Source organism: Lissotriton helveticus, chromosome 10, assembly GCF_964261635.1.
Source record: "Lissotriton helveticus chromosome 10, aLisHel1.1, whole genome shotgun sequence".
Classification (NCBI taxonomy): Eukaryota; Metazoa; Chordata; class Amphibia; order Caudata; family Salamandridae; genus Lissotriton; species Lissotriton helveticus.
Genome location: NC_136071.1, coordinates 905794578 through 905815841, shown reverse-complemented (window position 1 = coordinate 905815841; position 21264 = coordinate 905794578). Strand labels below are relative to the sequence as shown.

At 45.3% G+C, this 21264-nt stretch overlaps 1 protein-coding gene across 1 annotated transcript in view; it reads right to left on the bottom strand.

Annotated features, from left to right (window-relative positions):
- Window positions 1-942: 942 nt before the first annotated feature.
- Window positions 943-21264, bottom strand: part of TMEM42 (transmembrane protein 42) — a 108977-nt gene continuing 88655 nt past the window's right edge. Inside the window, exon 3 of the mRNA XM_078663549.1 lies at window positions 943-1242. Within this exon, the coding sequence (XP_078519675.1) occupies window positions 1099-1242 (144 nt within the window). The 3' untranslated portion in view covers window positions 943-1098. The remainder of the gene's footprint in view (window positions 1243-21264) is intronic.

Here is a 21264-nt window from a genome sequence, read left to right as displayed (position 1 = left end):
AATGTTAAAACATAACTGAAATCCTGACAACAGGTTATTGGACATATCTACTTGTGTAAATTTAAGAACAGAAACAAAATCCATTAATTGGGGCAATAACGTTTTAATTTTCGGGTTAATCTTCACAAGTTCAGTGCAGTCCTCCAGCAGAACCACAACAGATTGCTGATGAAATATGAATACCATTGTTAGTTGTTAATCAGGCATGTCAAACAACGTAGCCCAGCTCTGACAGTCTGTGTTTGTTGTTTTCTCTTCACTCCTAGTTGGGGACATTTACAGGATCAACATTATCTCCACCTGTGCAACCACTTTATATTGTATGTGTTCTCTTCACGCCAACTAGTCCCCCTGTATAATTATAATATTCTACTATTTGTCCATAAGCACTGCCGAGTCATTATTTACCTACCTTCATTTAACAATAAATTTAAATGCACCACATGTGTGATACCATCATCTGGGAAAACTTCAGCTCCTAACTCATGCCCGCCTTCAATTAGTCTTCAATGCACTATGTAACACCAAGCACATCATTCTGAAGCAGTGTCTACGTGCAGTCATTTCCCTCCACAATAGTCATTTGATGACACAAACAGTGGGGCAAAACCATGAATATTTTGTGTATTAAGTTTGACATAGTTCCTCAACAATCTTGAACATAAAGTAATTTTGCTGCTTCACAGCACGGGAGAGGGTCACTAGGCTCTATGCTGCCAGAGACTAAGCAAAGTGTAAATCTGAATAACAATTCCAATAATGTTATAGAAGTGCCATCTTTTCCTTCAAATGTCACCCTCTTTTAACATATACTTATCTTTTCATTTAGGATTTTTACAACTTCCGACAGTCTTTCCTGTTGAAATCTTGATTGTCATCTCTGGTCACCAATTTACTGCTTAAATATATTGCCAATAAGTTAACAAATTACTCTGAGCTCACTTTAATAAACGTACATTATATTGTATGCAAGTTTAGAACAAATTTGTTTACTTTGCTTTATAAAAAAAGTATCTTAACTCCAACACCTTGACATTTCTTATTTCAAAATGTACTTCTGAACAAAGCTCTAATTTCATGCCTAAATTATCATCAAGGCTATTTTTCTTTTTTCTCAGAATCCATTTGATCAGTTTGAGGTGGCCCGGTGTGTAGCAACAGCAGCCCCAAAAGGGTGATTGAGATTCCTACCCACCACAGCAGATTACAGACTTCTCCCAGGAGGATCTTGCCAAGGAAAGCCTGTTAAAAAACATTAAAAGAAATGTATCATGACTATACTGTTCAAACAAGAAGCTCTTACTCACCTGCCACAAGAACAAAAATGCTAAACTGTTGAAAGTACCTCGCAATAGTAGAAAAGCATGAAGAGAAACAGCTACTTACCTCAAGGTATAGATCAGCACATTAAAATCTTTGTCAGATTTATATCTTTAAAATACCTGCATGCAGTTTGGGAAGAATCAAACCTTTAATTTAACATTTCGCTTTGGTCCTTTGTTTTATGGTACATTTTCAATGTACCAAAACCCATTTGAAAAAAGAGATCCACACGAAACATAGGCCCGTTATAAATCTAGGAAAGGAAGCCGTTTAGGAATAACTGCTACAGACAGGTCACATTTTTGTTTACTTCTACATAAGGCCCTCCTTAAATTCAAAATATTTTAAGAGTAACAAACAACGAAAAGCAACTCTGGTGAAGTGCCATTGAGAAACACATCAATTACTGAGAAAAAAATGTTGTGAGGGCTATTGTTGCCACCTGCGAGTTCATGTCTAAAAAGTAAAGCATAAACAAGATTTGCACAGTCTTGTATTTGGAAACTATTCAGATCCCAGCCAAGATAAGTTGCTTTGAAAGTTTGGCTGCTTCAGTCACATTCGTTGTACAGTTTCTTCTTTTGTGACCTTTTGTGACCTTTGCAAAGATCAAATTGCCTTTTGGTGATGAAAATGTGTATACTGCGCAACCCACCATGAGACTGTCTGCTCAGACAAACTATGGCCCATTTGCCTCCTTCGTACACTGACCGCCAAATAGGTAAAAAAACAAAACAAGGGTTTTGAAAAGAATTTGCAAACTTAACATATTGATTACTAAGGGAACCAAATGAGGCTTTAGGCAAGACACAGGGATGAATACAACTTTAGTCATTGAAACACTCTAAGGGTTGCATCATACTGTGTTTTAAATTCATTAAAAAGGTACCTGTTAGGCATTCTACATGTCCATGGGTAATATACGACCTAATTTAGATCTCAAGTAAGTGAACAAGTGTGAGTAGTTTAACAAGAAACACCAGTCAAGAGGATCTTTGAAAAGCAACTAGAACTTTGCTTCTCAAAGAGTTTGGACATTTCCCAGGTCTTCTAGGAGGCAAACGCCAGGATACCTTCGAGGTCACAGTTGAGCTAAAAAATATTATTTCAATTCTAAGAGAACCAAACTGCAAATTGAAGTAAGCCTGCAGCTAACCTATTTGCACATGCTGATGACCCCCTGATTTAATAACCAGTGACACAGAGAAGTCTTTCAAGCACAATGAATCATTCAGTTCATTCACAATCCTATTGGGATTCAACTACAATTAATCTAGGCACAACTCTGTTTGGTGCCTGAATGTCCAGATGTTGTTTGGTCTGGCTACCTGACTTTTCGTCTCCTTGAAGAGACATATTCAAAATAGATTTTAGCCAACCAACAACCGACATTAAAAAGAACACCCTACACCAAGGTGGGGCAGGAGGGATCCTGATAACCTGCAGCAAGCTCCTTCTGTATATACAATTTACTTCTTTCACCATGAAAAATTACGAAATGGCAATTCTGAAGGGGCCAGGTTACACCTGAGTTTATGGCCACCTCAGAATTCAACAGGAACGAGCACAGAACGAAACAGCACTCCACATCCCAACTGTAAGCTACTATTCCGAGATTTAAGGGAATTGTTTCCTATGTCCTGTGAGCCTTTTATTAGGGGCTTGGAGTTCAGGCAAGAATAGAACATGCTCGTAGTGATGTAACAGACAGTTCACCATAGGCTGGATTAACAAAAAAGTAAATGTAAGTGCTATATGTATGCAGCTAGGATATTCATAAAGATACTCAATTTTGGAGATTAAGTTCCTCTGCCTCCATATGCATAATTATGCATGCAAAGGCTTAGTCCAATTGTGGGTTAGGTCAAGGTGCCACTTCACTTACTTTTCTCCTAAATTTGCTTTGGAGACAAAATACAAGTTGGTGCTGCCTCATCCGCATACCTCCTCCCTCAGTGCTATGAAGGCAGATTAATGTGCATGTGACCTCTCCTTGAGCAGACACATCAGCTTTCTGACGTCCACATCCACACACTCTACTTGGAAGCCAAGAGATGAAGTGAATGTGCAGGGGCATACAAAACAGGGATGGTTAGGAGGCAGCAATTGATGCAGTCTGTGGTTTGTCGCTGTGGTGTAAACCGAGGGGTAAAAGAAAAAACTCTAAAAGCAAACAAAACAGAGAGTGGTATGCAAGGCAAGTTACACTACAGTGGTTACAGTGACTGTAGGCAGTGCCAACTTGATTCTCTCAACTTGACATTCCATAGGCCTATTTAGTAAAATAGCTACAATTTGTTGATGCTTTTCAAGCTGATTTGACTTTGTAGCCACCAGAGGCATCATTGATCAATGAATGCATAGACTTAAACGGTCTTTGTACAGGGAAACTTACACATTGAATACGTTTACACTTTTTCAGTATTCATAAAATCGCAACTTCATAGTAACTGTCAGGGAGGAGTACTCCGTACATAAAAAGGTGGACAGGCCTATCTTTTTATGTGCGAAGTCCTCTGCAGTCGTAAAGTTACTATTAATTTGCAGTTTTGTTAAATCCCAAAAAGAGTAAACTAACACAAATGTGTATGATTACTTTTTTTAAATCAGGCCCATGTTTTTCCACGTCTATAGATACTTATACAGGTGTATCTTTCTCTGTCAACAAAGGAAAAAGTGTCAAAGCTAAGTGAAATGTAGACATAGTGGACTTTTGCAGTGCATTCTTTTATTTATAATGCTTATGATTACACCACCTGAAATGGCACATTCTTTGCACACTTTACTGCAATTATGATGATCCGCCTGTTACCCTCTTGCTGGCCTTCTTATTCACTGAATTAACTGTTGTTCTTTGTGGTTAGCTGTCTGGTCCGAAGACAGTGAACAGCAGACCAGGCTGGTTTTCCCATAGAGCCACTCAGATCAGATCAGATTATACCAGCAATGTTAATGCTGGAGCAAGTGTGCTTGCTGGCTCCATTGGGCCAGAGATACTTCACCATCCCCTCTCCTACCAACGCTTATCAAGTGTTCAAGTTTGTCTCTGTCGATATGTAGAACGAGGCCTCTGGAGGTTCTTGAAGAAGAGAGGCAGCTGGTACTTCACCATCAGGTAGAAATAAGCTCAGCTCCAAGATCATTTAAACAATAATGGCCAACAGGATGGGACTCCAACCATCCCTGCTTTCCATTAAATGTATGTCTCTTTACATCTATTAACAGTTAAACTGAAGAAGCAAATGTGTATGGCCAACCTTGTCCTCAGCCTCAAGTGCTTCATCTTTTACACTTTCTACCAGGCCTTAAATCACAGCTCACTCCAAGCACCCTCAACTTTGCCCATAAATTGACTCTCATTGTTATATAATGTGCATGCTACAGGGAATGTCATGTACAATGACAGGTAAAGGAAATACCAATCAGATTTATTTTTAACCTTATTGGAACTTTCTTTCTCTTTCATTCAGCCTACGTCACTCAATCCTGTCTTTGCTGCAGGAACAACTAAATTTACAGACACTGCTCATCCTGAATTTCACTCACCAATTATTGAGGACAACTCACAAGAGTTACACTTACTCCTACTAAGGATTTGGAAGCTGATAACCAAAGTTTTCATTCAAACATGTTTAAATGGAGGAGTGTGAGGCGGACCCAGGAGTAACTGAGAGCCTTACCGAAATAACCCCGGGTGGGACTATGCCAATGCGGGTCACGCATCACGACCCTAATACCGGACTACAGCAACTATCACCCTCTGCTGTTCTCCCCAGGAACGCGATGACGGGATGTACCCGGAAGTGGTCCGGACCTAACCCGGAAGCCGTAGGGACGAGTCAATGAAAGGCGACTTCCTTCAAGGGGCAGGAGCGGAGAGAGTTGGCGCGCAGGACGAAGGCGAGAGCAGGAAACAGGAAACGGGAGAAGAAGACGAGGGACCGGTGAAAGAAGACGCGGGACCCGTGGAAGAAGACGCGGGACCCGAGACGCAAGTAAACCAGGACGTGGAAGAAGACAGCTGGTGCGAGGACTGGTGGTGTCCGGAGGAGGCAGGAGAGCGGCCGTGACTCAGGAGGAGAGTTGCGGCGGGGCCGGTGAGTGAATCGGCTCGAGGGATTTGGGAAGCGGGGAAGAGGGAGGGAGAGTAGGGTGGGACCTGTAAAAACTTGGAGGGGTCTAGCTTTGCCGGACTGCACGTTGTTTTCTGGGTTCTATGGTGGTCTGCTTTAGGAAACCACTTGTGCTTTATTAGTTTGCACTTGACCTTGGAGCACCCTGTTTCCTAGGCACGTAAAGGAAAAACAACCCCCCCCTCCTTTCCTCCATGTAATTATATTGGAACCACGACGTTTTACTATTTTTTGTCACCTGTTCACGGGCATTCAAACACCTAAGGTGCGGTGAAGGGTAACTTAGTCCATAGTTCTTTTTGGCCTCAATTCTCACAGTTCCTTGTAATTTCTTTCCTCTCCTATGAGCCTCTGGGGAGACCACCAGGGTCCTGAGGATAAGGAGAAGACAACACCACTACCCACTTCCCCATCCAGCTCATCACCGGAGACATCAGAAGAAGAATCTACCAAGGGACAATCCGCCATTGGATTAAACCTTCAACTACTGATAAGGACGGGATCATGGCCAAGATCTATCTAGAACAATATCTAACGTCTCTCCACCCTCCGATACAACGCTGGGTCCGACAACAGGCCAACCTTACCTTGGAAACAGCTGTAGAGATAGCTGGTGCATACAATAGAGCACAGGATTTGCAAAAAAGGAAAAGAAGAGTCAACAGGGAATATAGGGGGACACGCAACTCATAGACCTCCCCGTCCTCCGTTAGTTAAGAAGCCTGAACCTCTTGCTTTCCTACCCAGCGTACCATCCCCTAGTGCTCCTCTTATTCGTCCACCCCTTATAGGACCACAGTGTTTCCAGTGTGGGGGATGGGACATATAGCCAGGTTCTGTCCACAAAAAGAGGAACCAATGGAGATAGGGATGGCCCGCAATTATTACTGTTCACCCACGGAAAGAAAGCCACCCCCATATAGGTGCACTATTTCTGTCAATGGCCAACCCGTAACCGCTTTAGCTGACACAGGATGTTTACATAGCGTAGTCAGACCCCAAGACCTCGGTAACATCCTAGACGGAGTGGTAGCCATTAAGTGTGTGCATGGGGATACAAAACCATACCCCACTGCACAAGTGCAGATCCAACATCTTCAAGACACTGGAACATCCTTAACGGTAGGCCTCATACCCCGATTGCCCGAACAAGTAATCTTAGGAAACGACTATCCCAAGTTAACCCAGTTGTTACAGAAGGTACCTGTAGCTGAAGATGAATGGCTAGCTACCGCTCCTATTTCAAGTGACACAGGAAAAGAATGGCCATCTTCCAAACCCCGTAAGAGTCGAAGGCAAAGAAGGGCGGAGAAAGGGAGAGAACCCATGGTGATGCCCATTATACCCGAAGAGAACCCATGGGAAACAGACAGGAATTTTCACGCTGCCCAACGAGAGGACCCCCTCCTTCAAGAAGCATGGAACAAGGCACTTGAGGATGAAGATCCTAATCATGTAGGTCCTTACTTCTTTGTCAAACATGGTTTATTGTACAGGAAAGGCAGTCCTAATCAGAAAGCCCAGTTGCTCATCCCCGAGCCGTTCAGAGAAAAGGTGTTATACCTAGCCCATAGTCATCTATTAGGGGGACATGTTGGGGCTCATAAAACAGAGAAAACCATCCTGTAGAAATTTTACTGGCCAGGGATATACCATCAGGTGAAACGATATTGTAGGGAATGCCCAATCTGTCAGAGACACAGCCATTATCAACCCCCAAAGGTACCCTTGCTTCCCCTCCCCATCATTGATGAATCGTTCAGCCGAGTTGGTATGGACATCATAGGACCCTTGTTACCATCACGAAGTGGGTGTCGTTATGTCCTTGTGATTGTAGACTATGCGACACGGTTCCCCGAAGCGATACCTCTCCGCCGTCCAGACACTACCAATATTGCCAAAGCCATGATTGGTGTATTCTCTAGGGTAGGGTTCCCGAAGGAAATATTGACAGATCAAGAGACACCTTTTGTTTCCAAAATGATGAGAGACATTTGTACTCAGTTAGGGGTGAAACAAATAAAAACAGCAGCTTATCACCCGCAAACGGATGGGCTGGTTGAAAGATATAATGCAACCATTAAGACCACCCTAAAAAAACTACTGGCATTAGAAGCACGGAAATGGGAAGATAGGCTCCCATTGGCACTATTCGCCATTAGATGCTTGGAGCAGAAAAGTACCGGGTATTCCCAGTTTGAATTGTTGTATGGCCATAAACCCCGTACTTTACTTGACATGGCCCAAGAGCTATGGAAAAGAGAACCAGACAATACGAAACCACTCCTGGAATTTGTCTCAAACTTAAAGACCCATTTGAGACAAATCAGGGATATTGTACGCAATAACCTGGAAAATGCCCAGACTGCCCAAAAGGGTCAATATGACAAAGGGACTAGGAATAGATCTTTTCAGGTAGGGGACCTCGTATTGCTTATGATGGCCTCCTCAGACCAAAAGCTTTTGGGACAGTGGCAGTGACCCTACAAAGTCATCGCCCAGGTGACCCCGGTAACATATCGCATTAAAACCGATGCCACCAAGCATACATCCCAGATTTACCACATTAATTTGCTTAAAAAGTGGGAGGGACCTTTACCTGCGACAGTGAATTTGGTAGAACCCCAGACCCCTCTGTTCCACCAGAGCATTGATATGGAGTTACCGACTTCCCGGAAAACTGAATTGATCGCGTCTTTACAACCATGGTCTCATATCTTTTCCACCTCTCCCGGGAGAGTGTCTGTCATTGAACATACCATTAAAACTCCACCAGGTAAACGGGTCAGGTTAAGACCATACCGTATACCCGAATCCCGCCGTCAGGTAATAAGACAAGATGCTTCAAATGGACATCATTGAACCATCAAGGAGTGAATGGAATTCGCCCATTGTGCTTATGCCAAAGCCGGATGGCTCAGTCAGATTTTGTATTGACTTTCGCGAGGTAAACAAAATATCCGAATTTGACACCTACCCCCTTCCAAGGGTGGATGAAATGGTGGAGAGGATAGGGAGAGCTAAGTATATAAGTACCCTGGATCTATGTAAGGGATACTGGCAAATACCCCTAAAAGAAGAAGACAGAGAAAAGACAGCTTTCTCCACCCCTGATGGGTTATACCACTTTAAGATGATGCCGTTTGGCTTACATGGGGCCCCGGCAACATTTCAGAGAGCCATGAACATGATACTGAGAGCACATGATGACTATGCAGGGGCTTATATAGATGATATCGTGATATATAGTGACACCTGGGACCAACATCTCTCACACCTTTCCCAAGTAATTCAGACGTTAGGATCATACGGGTTGAGAATAAATCCGGCCAAAAGTCACTTGGCTGCTCAGACAGTCAAATACTTAGGTTACCTATTAGGGGAAGGAGTTATAAGACCCCAATCATCCAAAGTGACAGCCATATCCCAGATCCCACTACCCAGAACAAAAAAATATTTAAGGGCTTTTCTTGGGTTATTGGGTTACTATAGACGGTTCATACCTATGTTTTCCCAATTGGCAGCTCCTCTAACCGACCTCCTATAAAAAAACAGCAGAACAGAAGAGATCTTGAGATTCCCTCCGGCTGAGGTATTACACTCCTTTGAAGCCCTAAAAAACTCCCTGACGTCAGACACTGTTCTGATTAGCCCAGATTATGACCGCCCCTTCATTTTACACACAGATGCCTCTGATCAGGGCCTAGGAGCAGTTTTATCTCAGGAAACCCCCCAAGGTGAGAAACCTATACTCTACATTAGTCGCAAACTCTTTCCCCGAGAAAAGAATTATGTGACTATTGAAAAAGAGGCACTGGCAATCAAATGGGCCATCAAGTCCTTACGATATTATCTGGAAGGAAGGGAGTTCACCCTATTTCCTGACCATGCACCCCTAGAATGGTTAGCCAGAAATAAGGGTCACAACGAAAGGGTACTCAGATGGTTTCTATCCCTACAGCCCTATAGGTTTTATAATAGACACCGGAAAGGGAAAGAACAAGGAAATGCAGACTATCTGTCCAGATATCCCCAAAGTACAGACCCTAGAAGAAGGACAGCAAGGGAAAGGGGATGTGAGACGGACCCCGGAGTAACTGAGAGCCTTTCCGAAATAACCCCGGGAGGGACTATGCCAATGCGGGTCACGCATCACAACCCTAATACCGGACTGCAGCAACCATCAACCTCTGCGGTTTCTCCCCAGGAACGCGATGACGGGATGTACCCGGAAGTGGTCCGGACCGAACCCGGAAGCCGAAGGGACGAGCCAATGAAAGGCGACTTCCTTCAAGGGGCGGGAGCGGAGAGAGTTGGCGCGCAGGACTAAGGCGAGAGCAGGAAACAGGAAACGGGAGAAGAAGACGATGGACCGGTGAAAGAAGACGCGGGACCCGTGGAAGAAGACGCGGGACCCGTGAAAGAAGATGCGGGACCCGAGTCGCCAGTAAACCAGGATGTGGAAGAAGACAGCTGGTGCGAGGTGTGCCAGCTGGTGGTGCCCGGAGGAGGCTGGAGAGCGGCCGCGACTCGGGAGGAGAGTTGCGGCGGGGCCGGTGAGTGAATCTGCTCGAGGGATTTGGGAAGCGGGGAAGAGGGAGGGAGAGTAGGGTGGGACCTGTAAAAACTTGGAGGGGTCTAGCTTTGTCGTACTGCACGTTATTTTCTGGGTTCTATGGTTGCCTTCTTTAGGAAACCACTCGTGCTTTATTAGTTTGCACTTGACCTTGGAGCACCCTGTTTCCTAGGCTCGTAAAGGAAAAACAACCCCCCCCCCCTTTCCTCCATGTAACTTTATTGGAACCACAACGTTTTACTATTTTTTGTCACCTGTTCACGGGCATTCAAACACCTAAGGTGTGGTGAAGGGTAACTTAGTCCATAGTTCTTTTTGGCCTCAATTCTCACGGTTCCTTGTAATTTCTTCCCTCTCCTATGAGCCTCCGGGGAGACCACCAGGGTCCTGAGGATAAGGAGAAGACAACACCACTACCCACTTCCCCATCCAGCTCATCACCGGAGACATCAGAAGAAGAATCTACCGAGGGACAATCCGCCAAATCCATAGCATCTTCATTTGTTTTCAATAAAACACCATCTTTTAAACCACTACTCCAGCCGCCACGCCTGTTTATAAAACCCGCCCTCCCACAAGGAGACTTTTGACTCTCTGGCAGAGGCTGAGCATGGGAAGATGTGGTAAGTTCTTCTATTGAATTCTCTACACCCAAGATCTAAATTAACTGGTGCCACCAAATGTACTACAAGCCTATCCTACCCTCTTCAGCAGAAGCAATAAATGTTTTGATCTCAATCATCAGTGAGTGCAGGATGCAGTGATCACATCAGTTTTCATAAATTTCCACTGGAATTATCAGCGACTCAACTGTATATGGACCACTCAAAATGCAATAAAATAAAGCAACACATTTACGTGTTCCCTTCAAATTCTGCACTACGGTAATGATAAGCTTTAAAAATTTGAGTTTGCCTCAAATGTCGTAATTTAGCTAATCTACATGTAATATTCTTAATGATTCTCTATGCATTGAAAAGGAGTGCTCGTCTCAAATGACTTCTTCCCTGGTTCACAGATTCTCCCATGCAAATCTGATGTTTTAAGTGCCGAAGAACTTTTAACAGAGGAGCGACTAAAGAATGACAGTCAAAATGGCAAACAAACGACATCTTATAGCCCAAAAAATAGTATTACATTTTTTTTTTAAATGGCAATAGGTAAGGATGCTATTGCAAAGCTAGAGAGGAAATTTTCAAAAATTGAACAAGACTGTAATAATCTAATCCAGTTATACTCTATTGGTGACATAAGTGCTAGTTTGAGGTCTACTCCAGTAGGTAATCAGCAGATTCGGTCACTGAATCAATTCTGGTCTATTACTTATCTGAAATTTCAATAAGCAATCGCAGAGCTCCAGATGTATACTGTTCCTAATCTGACTGCTTCAAAAGAATAAGGTAAGCCTGGACGTAGTTCGCTGAGTTTTGCTAAGCGGAACTCGGCGAAGTTACATAAAAACTCAGCGAAGTTCCACTAGTGGCAAAGTGTAGTGCAAACTGCTGTTCCCGCTGGCTTCCTGCCGCTCGGGTAGTAATTATACCCGAGCGGCAGCTCGCGCTCGCAAACTTACCGTCCGCGAGCGGCGGAAAAACTCTGCTGCACTACGTGAAGCAGAGTTTTCTGTACTCGGCGAGCTCCGATGAGCGCAGAGTGCTGAAAACTCTGCAAACTCCGCGAACCGAGGTGGCTAAAGGCTCAGTTGCTGGAGGTATCCTAGCCACACCCACCAGGTCCACTTGTTTGACTGTAACATGCTGTCCAAGGGCAGAGATACCCCTGACGGGGTGATTCAGGCGCTATATAAATTAATAAATATCAAATTATTAAATATCAGGCCATGAAATTGAATTTCTACTAGGCTTGATTATTCATTCATTCGTGCAGAAATATCCCCTTGTACCCTTTGTTAAAATACAAATTTGAATAGAAACTAACATCAACCTCAAGTTACTATCCTCAAATGCATTAAATGCTGTTTTCTGAAAGAGATTTTTACCGACATTGGTGAAATCAACCTTGCTTAGTCATAAAAATGTATTTACATAATAATAAGGGCCAGATGTATGTACAACTGGTCATAAAATACAGGTTGCAATTTGTGGCCAGTCTTTTTGTGACCAGTATGGTAAGTTGCAAAGCGGCCTATGTACTAATAGGCTGTTTTCCATATTAACGATTCAGGGTAGGTCACAATTCAACCTACTTTATGAATATTAATAAGGGAGGTAGCAAAGTGTGACCCACTAGGAATCACAGCCATTACACAGATGGTGGCCTGCTGAGGTGAGCAGACCTCCATGTCTGTGTTTGCTTTTAAATAAAGTGTGCGGCCAACCAATTTTTTTTCTTTAAATGCAACACAGTTTCCTTAAAGGAAAATGGGATGCATTGACAAATAAAATGAAAAGTGTAATTTCCATTATTTAAGAGTAGGCAGTGGTCCATTTTTTCAACATCCACAAAGGGGAGGGGGGCTGACACAGGGAATCAAATTACATGAAACCTTTATGCTTCCTGTTGGTCCTCTTATTTGGGCCTCTGATCTCTTCATGAAGTAGCAGCACAGCTCTGCACCCTTTCCAGTATTGGTGAGGACATGAAACTTGCAAGCGTACACCAAGTCAAGTGAGTGCCCTCCTGCCTTTATTACTAATGGTTTGTTCATGACTAGCAACAAAGACTCCTATTAAGATTTTTGTGTTTGTTTTCAGTGACTTTAAATTAGTAACTTACATCTTTGTATGATTACTTTATTTGAGGTTCAGCACCTGGCTGTCAGGAATCATAAGAAAGTAAAATCAGGGAAAGACAAAAGGCCAGGCCTCACCCAATGGTTGCACTCATCTTGCACAACAGAGTCTACAGACCCACCACTCTCTCCTACCATCTAACAAATGGCAGTATTCATACAATATTATCAGCAGCTAGAGGCACTAGTTGGCCCGGCAGCAGGCTGGCCACCACTCGGAGGCTTCGCCAGCCAGAGCTGACTATTAGGGAAGAGGCATCCTTCTAACTCCACTGGGACAGATCAAAATATGCCGCCTAGGGATATTGGAGGGATGAAATGCAAGGCGTACTGCCTATGGCCTACATCAGGCCTGTGCTCCATGGCGGATCCTTCTCTGGGGCCTATGGACACTGCGGTAATGAGGACAGCAGAGGGCACAATGGATTGCCACTGAGCCGGGAGTATGGTGCCGCTGCAAGAGTGACGGTCTGGATGGGGCCATAGAGGTGAGTGCCCTTGCCTTGAGCAGATATCAGGCAGCTGTGGCTGCCATGGCTGGCCCTGTTGGTGCGGTTCGTGCTACTATCTGCCTGGGGTGATCGGGTGGAGGTGGCTGAGAGGGTTGCGGCAGTGACAGATTGCTTCGCGCAGCATTGTACGGATATTGAGGCGGGGGAGGTCCCCCTGAAAGAGAGGCACTGCCTCGGAGGAGGTTTGAATATTCCTGGTGGTCCCCATCTGGTGGGGGCAGGTCGCCCGGGCCATGATGGCCTGTGTAAGGTGCAGTGCACATGCTGAACCCCATACAGGAGGACTGAACTATCGGCACAGCTGTAGAGGAACCGAGGCAATAGTTCCTGACCTAGTTGGGCCAAGGGGAACAAACAGAGAAGAAATTGGACCAGCGGGGACCGAGTGGCATTTACGTCATGGTCCAGCAGAAGAGCCTCTGCTGGAGGCATGGCCCATTAGGACTTGTGTATGATAGGCAGTCAGCATAGACGATCTGCCCAGTGGGGGCACTGGTAGCCCATACCCAGGTGCTGGAAACGGCCGTGGTTCGACCTGTTTGTGTGGGAATTGCATCCCTGCCCAGCTGGGGATCGCGTGCTCTGGGGCAGCCCCACCTATCAATGATACAAGACATTGAGACACTGTATTGGGCCAAGCAGCTTGGGCTCTTCACTTACATCACACCAATCCCTTTATGGCAGTGCAGCGGATGGCAGAGAGACCCCGGCCTGCTTGTGTCTCCAGAGATTGGAGCATCAGGTGTGGCGGACCTGTGGGGCGTGTAGCGAGGACTCCAGCATCTGAACAGTGACTGCTTGTGCAGATATTGCCTGCTGGGGCTGCTGTTGCCATAGAGGGCAAAGTACTCCTGGCTCCTGGCAGAGGAGGAGTGGGTCTGCTTGTGCCCCCGCCACAGCGCTTCACTGGAGGAGTGTCGGGACCTGCCTACAGAGAGGCGAGCTGCCGCCTAAGGGCTGCACTCACCTTCCACCTGATCCTGTGGCCCGCTGCCAGGCACCTGGTGCATGATAGGGAAAACAGATGTAAGGCAGTCTAAGCTCATTTTTGAAAAACACGGATAGACATGCATGATGGACATTCCTCCCGATGACTACCAGAGAAAGGGAGATGGAGAGGGTATGACTACGGCAGAAGACATCCATACCATGTTCTAGACTTCAAGCAGAGTCCAACTGCTATCAATACCAAAATAGATCTCCTGACGGACCGGTTTGACCACCTCAAAGATAAAGTGGATAAGCATGATGAACGCTTAACCCAACTTGAGAGTTGCATGTCAGATGTGGAGGATAAACATTCTGCAGCAGGTGAATAATTACTCCAGATGGAAAACGTACAGGAAGTGATCAGGAACAAAAACTAAGATCTGGAAGCACGATCGAGAAGGAACAACTTCCATATCTTAGGGGTGCCGGAATCGAAAGAGATGGGTCGCATGGAGGACTATGTAGAAGAGATATTCTGTGAACTGTTTGGCGGGGTACTCTCGAGCATGCTCATTGCTTAAAGGGGCCCATATGTCACTAGGACAGCGGCCTCCTCCGGGCTACCGGCCTACTCCATTATAGCCAGGCTGTTAAACTATCGGAACAGGAATACTGCTTTGCATCTGGTGAAGAGAGAGGGGGCCACTTCAATACCAAGGAAACAACATTTCTATTTTCCCCAGTTTTACCATTGCAGTGCAGTTCGCAAGGAGGGACTTATTACCTGGTAATGGCTTGCTCCAATGCACGGAGGCTCATTACTCCTTACTTTAACCAGCCAAGCTTCGAATACAACACTCTGGTAAGACTCACTATTTCACATACCGGAAGGCAGTCACCTAGTTTGTAAAGAACATCCCTGCACTTAAGGATAGATCGTCATCGACGGCATGAGATTTTAAGTCGGGACATCTGGGTAAAAATGAGACACTTGGGGCCCCCAAGGGATCTGCCTATATCTGATGTGTCTGATAATGCTACGCAAAGCTGGTGCGTCAGTAGCACTATGCTGAACCTAACTACCTTGCTCTTATGGTGAGTGTACAGTGCAGGCAACTCAGTTGGTATAATGCTTCCTTCATGGGGTGTTGGTGGGATGCTGTCTCTGTGTGAATGTAACTATGCTGTCCCAGGCTGATTGGGAGCTCTAAGAACAGAAACATAGTGGAGGCAGTGGATCTGGAGATGGTGATGTTTCAGTAACTGCCACTGATGGCCCTCTTGGGCATGCTCTGATTACTTGAACCCCTATAACCCTCTTGCCACCCAGCTAGGCATTGGCTGTGGAGAGTTCTGAGTTCCTATGTCACCCCACTCTGGATGAGTCCAATAATGCCTTCATTGATGGTTTGCTTTGGCGTATATGATGGGTGGGATGGTAATATTTGGCCTCATTGGGGAGCCAAGGTGGGTGGAATGTTATGAGAATGGTGATGAGGATGATGGGCTTAGAGCTGCCAAATGTTTCTCTGTTTCCCCCCTTGATTGCAACTCAAGAGTGTTGCTGTGAGTTCCCATTCTTGGCAACTACAGCAGCACAATAGAGATCCTCATACCTACGAGTTGACATAAATGCAGTCTATCATATGTATTACCTGGAGTGAACGAGTTCTTAATAATAGGCGCAATGCGCTGCATGTACTTGCATACTTCCATACTTAGAGACATAAGATTATATACTTGTCTGCTGCAAAAGCCACATCTTACAGAGGACACAAAGGCGCAGCTAAAAGCAGGAAGGTTGGGCAAGACATGCTGCATATTATTTTAATTATGTATGAGGGGTTGCTATATTGATCTGCAAAGGTGTACCAAGGCACTTGATCTCTGCAATACTCCAGGATCACCTGGTCAAGTTATTTCTGTATATGTTCCCAATGTGAATTACTCCTACTTCTTCGCTGAGGTATGGCGGTTGGCGGGCACGTGGAGGCTCTTTTATTGGGAAAGAACTTCAATGTGGTGCTAGCCCCAGTGTCGGATAGATTCAATGATATTAGACAGCTGCACAAGATTGTGTGGGTGCAGTTACACCTGTTAACATAGGACAATGCTCTCCTTGATCTCTGCTGCGCTTGACATACGCACACTACTGAGGGTACATGCATAGTGGCTACACGTCACATGGTCGAGAATTGATTTCTGGTTGGCCCACAATGTATTGAAGTATGGACCAAAAATTTTACACATCTGCCAAGGACACTATCAGACCATGGTCCTGTACTACTAGAGATGCTCTTTCCTGGTGTTGGCATGCATGCATTTACCTGGTGGCTGCTGGCTGAGGCACTCACACAATCAGGTTTTCAGGAAGGAGATTAGAGCAGCCATTCTGGAATACTTTGAGGGCTCAGTGACTTCACGATCATCCCTATGGGACACCTTTAATGTTGTGATAGGAGGAATATGCATAGCAAAAGAGGTGGGGGTGCTCCGTGCGTTGTGTAGCAAGCTGGCGCAATTAGAGAGGGAGATACGAGAGCTGGATCTCCAGTATTTTAAAACCTGTAGTACATCCACACTGTTGTTAATCTGAGGTAAACTTGCGGAATTGGAGGAAGCAGCACAACGGTGGACACACTGTCTGGGGAGAGAGGCCTGAGCTAGGCGTTATACTGGACAATATGTTACGCAAACCTTGGGCGTGTGATTACATCATCACATTACGGTACAAGCAATCTAACAAACATGTGGGCCCTGAGGCCAATATGAGATAAATGACAACCTTCTTTTCCTCCCTGTATGCGACCAGACAATCAGCACCACCACCAGATATTGACTCCAAACTTTGACTCTCTGCAGCTGCTGTGGCTCAAGGAGGGCAGTAGGTGCTTCTAAGCGGAACTTTTCTCAGCAGAAGAAGTGGTCAGAGTCATCTCTCCATTACCAGGAGACAAGGCACCTGGCCTGGACAGACTCACCGCTATTTTCATAAAGATAATGCTCATATCCTAGCTCCAGATGTGCTTTCCATGTACGAGGAGTCTCTTACTTCAGATGTTCTTCCCTCGTCCTACGAGAAGCTTTAATCATGACATCATGAGTCGTACCGACTCTTATCAATGCTTAGTATTGACAATAAAAGCTTTTCTAAATGAATTGCCTTGCAATTTCTCCCACTCTGCCATCCATTGTTCACCCGGACCAGTCAGGATCTGTTCCTAGTAGGTCCACTACCCACAACCTGCATACATTTTTCACCCTAATCCACACCATTGACCCCAGCCTCAGCCCTGCAACTGTGTTCTTAGACGCCACAAAGGCGTTTGATTCACTGAGATGGCCCTATATCTTTGCCCCTCTGTTGCGCATAGGAATGAGTCCCACGTTTCCGAGATGATTTGGTCTCCTGCACGACTAGCCTGTAGCCCACTTGCGAGTCAATGTGACAGTGGCATCCTGATTCCTAGTATCAAGAGGTACCTGACAGGGATGCCCCCTGTCTCCTATTCTTTTCGCCGTAGCCATGGAGACGCTTGTGGCTCAGGTGTGGCAACATCATGCGCATCGAGGTCTGCCGTTTACACCCTGTAGACTTGTAGCCTCGATATACAAATACCCTGTATTTTTTGAGAGAACCGTGTCAATCTGGACCCCCTGATCCATGAGTTCACAAGGGTTGGAGGTCTCTCTGGGATCATGATCAACTGGGCCAAATCAGTTTTGTTCCCCCTGACAGACTCAACAGCAGAGTTCCCATCAGAGAGCCCAATGACGTGGGCTAGAGAGCCTGTAAGATACTTGGGGGTTTGGCTCAGCAGGGACCCAGATGAGTTGTGGAAAGCCAATTATGGACCCCTAATGAACTGGCTGGATGAGTGGATGGAGAGTTGTCAAAAACTCCTGCTATCCTTGACTGGAAGGATGGCAATCGCTGAGATGGTGATCCTCCCTAAGTTTCTCTATTAGTTCATAAATATGGCATCTTTGCTCACGACTGATCTCTCTTGCGTGGGCGGAAGTGCAACCCCGTATTGCCTGGGAGGTAATGAGGCTCCCCTTTGAATGGGGTTGAGGGGGGAGGGAGGGACTCAGGGCTCCAGACACGGATCTGTATTACTCCAGGCACAGTTTTACACTAAAGGTTTTACCTCTCGTAGTTCATGGCACACATCACCATGACCACATGGTGCCCAGCTTCCGCACGGATGGCGCTGTACCAGACCCCCAGAATTCCGCGAACCCAGATCGAGCTCTAACGAGAGTCATATAAGATCGCTTATTTGCTCCTTCAATGCCAAGCGAAGCAGTTACTCGCAGTAGGCTGCGCCACCTGCAGCTGACTTCCATGTCTTCTGTGTATCCGAATGGTACTTTCATTGAACCAGGCCCTGCAAGGCACTACAATGACTGTTCTTGATAAGTTCACATATTACCAACTCCGAGACACAGTTCGGAGGGCTTATGACTCCTTCCTGGAGGCACCACCCAAGCTCCAAGGGACTGGAGGAGATTCTCACACATCACTCCTCACGCAAGTTGATAAGAAGGCTTTACACAAGTATGACAGTAACTGCCCCGATGCGGCATGGAACGATGACCTGGCGACCCCATGACTGACGAACAGTGGGAATATTGCTGCGCCCAAACCCGCGCATGCTCCCCTAATTATAGACTGCATCTTGTACATTTCAAATTTCTCCATAGATTATACTGCACCACCCAAAAAATGCAGAAGATGGGATTAATTGATGATGCACACTGCATGCTCTGAGCCATGCTTGTGCTGATTTGTTTACACCTGGCATGGGATTGTCTGGGGTACAGTTTTTGATGCACTAGTGGACATTATTGGGCTCTCTCTGGAACGCTCATAACGCGTGGCCCTACTATGGTATGTGAAAGATGCCATGCCTGATGTGCATAATTTAATAGCTCTTCTCCTTATGGCTAAGCGCCACGTGGCAATTCATTGGGGCAGGTGCCCAATGCCGCAAAGTGCCGGATGACTCAAGGATGCAGATTATTGTCAGGAACACTGGACTGCTTATTGGGAGCTGATGCTGACGAATTTCTCCCCCAAGGATATAGGGACTCTGCTTGGGTTATATTTTGGCGCCCAGGTGGATGCGGAGGAAACTGCAGATGTCTCTAGCGAGGCAGGCCCGTCCGACCCTCTCGTTGATTTGCCATAGGCTTATGCATGGCTTGCTTGACGGTGGACTGTTGGTAGCCTGTAGACATCTGTGGGTGTGACTGGTAGATCCAGCTATAGGGTTACACATGTATATACTTTCGATGAGTGACTAACCGTTTTTTCTGACTTTGCTACCTTCCCCACTTAACTGTGTTTATTTCTGTTTTTATACTGTCACACCAACTCAGTAAATGCTGTATATGCTCAATTGTAATGGTTGGTGCTTCAACAAGACTGTATACTACTGTTCGTACTTGAATTGCCTGAAAGTTCAATAAAAAGAATTAAAAAAAATAAAAATAAAAAGAATATCAGCAACTCCCTGCAAATCAAAAGGTCTATTCAAATTTCGAACTACAGCCTGTCTCCACTCCCGTCAGTGTCTTGGTCTCCTCCCTCTAGATTCGGGAATATCAGTAACACACTTCAGGTCTGGGAAAACAACCTCACCTCCATCATGAGTAAAGGCGAGGCCTGAAGTATCTAAAATGGATCCCAAAGGACTCCATTACTCTGGCTCACTAACACACACCATGCATCTACACACAAAGATGCATTTGAGCAAGGTGTTGGGCAAGGACATAAATGCAAACTTTACAGCAGTGGGCCAGTAGGCCTCCACTCCAGTGACATATATAAAGGTCTGTCCAGAACCATGAATTCAAACAACACGGTATGCTGCCACCACCACTTTATGTACTAAAGCCATGACAGGAACAGTAGTCCTCTGTCAGTCAATGAGGGAATGCTCAGTGCACCCCTCCAGGTCATAGCAAAAGTACAGGACCTTGTTCATGTCAAGCAGCAGGTCCAAGCATGTGCGTGCAGGCGACATTAGCCGGATGCTAGAGTCAAAATTAAACAGCAGTATAGAAGAGAGACACAGTGTGGAATGGAAAGGGGAATTAGACTGTACACCATGCAGGGGACATTCCCATACCAACTAACTGGAAAGGTATGGTTACATTACCAGCCACTATGCCTTGTTAAAGGTTACACTGGCTTCTTCGTACAGCATGAATCAAGTTCAAACCTTCATTTAAAAAGGTGTGCACACCAGTTACCCAGACAACTTGGCAAAAAATCGATCCTGCTCTGTCATGTTCTGTGCAATCTCCTGTACAAATCTGAGGAAACTGGAAGTTATAAGGAATCTCGGAGAAAATACTGCTGTGGTTCATTCTTTTTGGGAAACCCATAGTTTGATTGATGCAGTGACTGAAGTACTGAAATTTGTTTTTTGATTGAACTTTGTTAAATTATAAAGATTGTGATACAACCTTTGCTATTATTAGCTAATTATTGTTGGTTCCATTAGCCCAGTTATCCACCTTTCCCTTACCTCTGTCCCAAACTTGGTAAACCACTCTATTTTTATTGGTCGGTTACAAGCTGCCAGGGCTATTAGGGCATGGTAAAACCACACACAGTATTACTGATGCAAGGAGGCACAATCATGACTTTACTAGGCATTCATGAGTCCTAACATATGGAATGAGGGCTAACCATGCAACAAGGTATTACTGCACAGTTTTCCACATGTTTTCGAAAAATGTTGATCCATTTCCCATGCACGTCTCCACATGCCTGTATCAAATGAATATGTTTCCAGTAGAGTATCAGGCCACTTGTAACCTAATTTCAGTCGAAAGCTGGATTAACACAAGCGATTGCTTTGGCAGATGTTAGAAAGAAGCAGAGTGTTGGCCATGGCCTGAAGTTTAACCCTGTCTTTTCCTTATTCAGATTTCCTTCTATAGTTTATCATGTTTGACCACCCATAACTGAGTGTGACAAACAGGCAGTGACTCCAGAAAGCTGGGCTTCTGGGTATGCGCTGC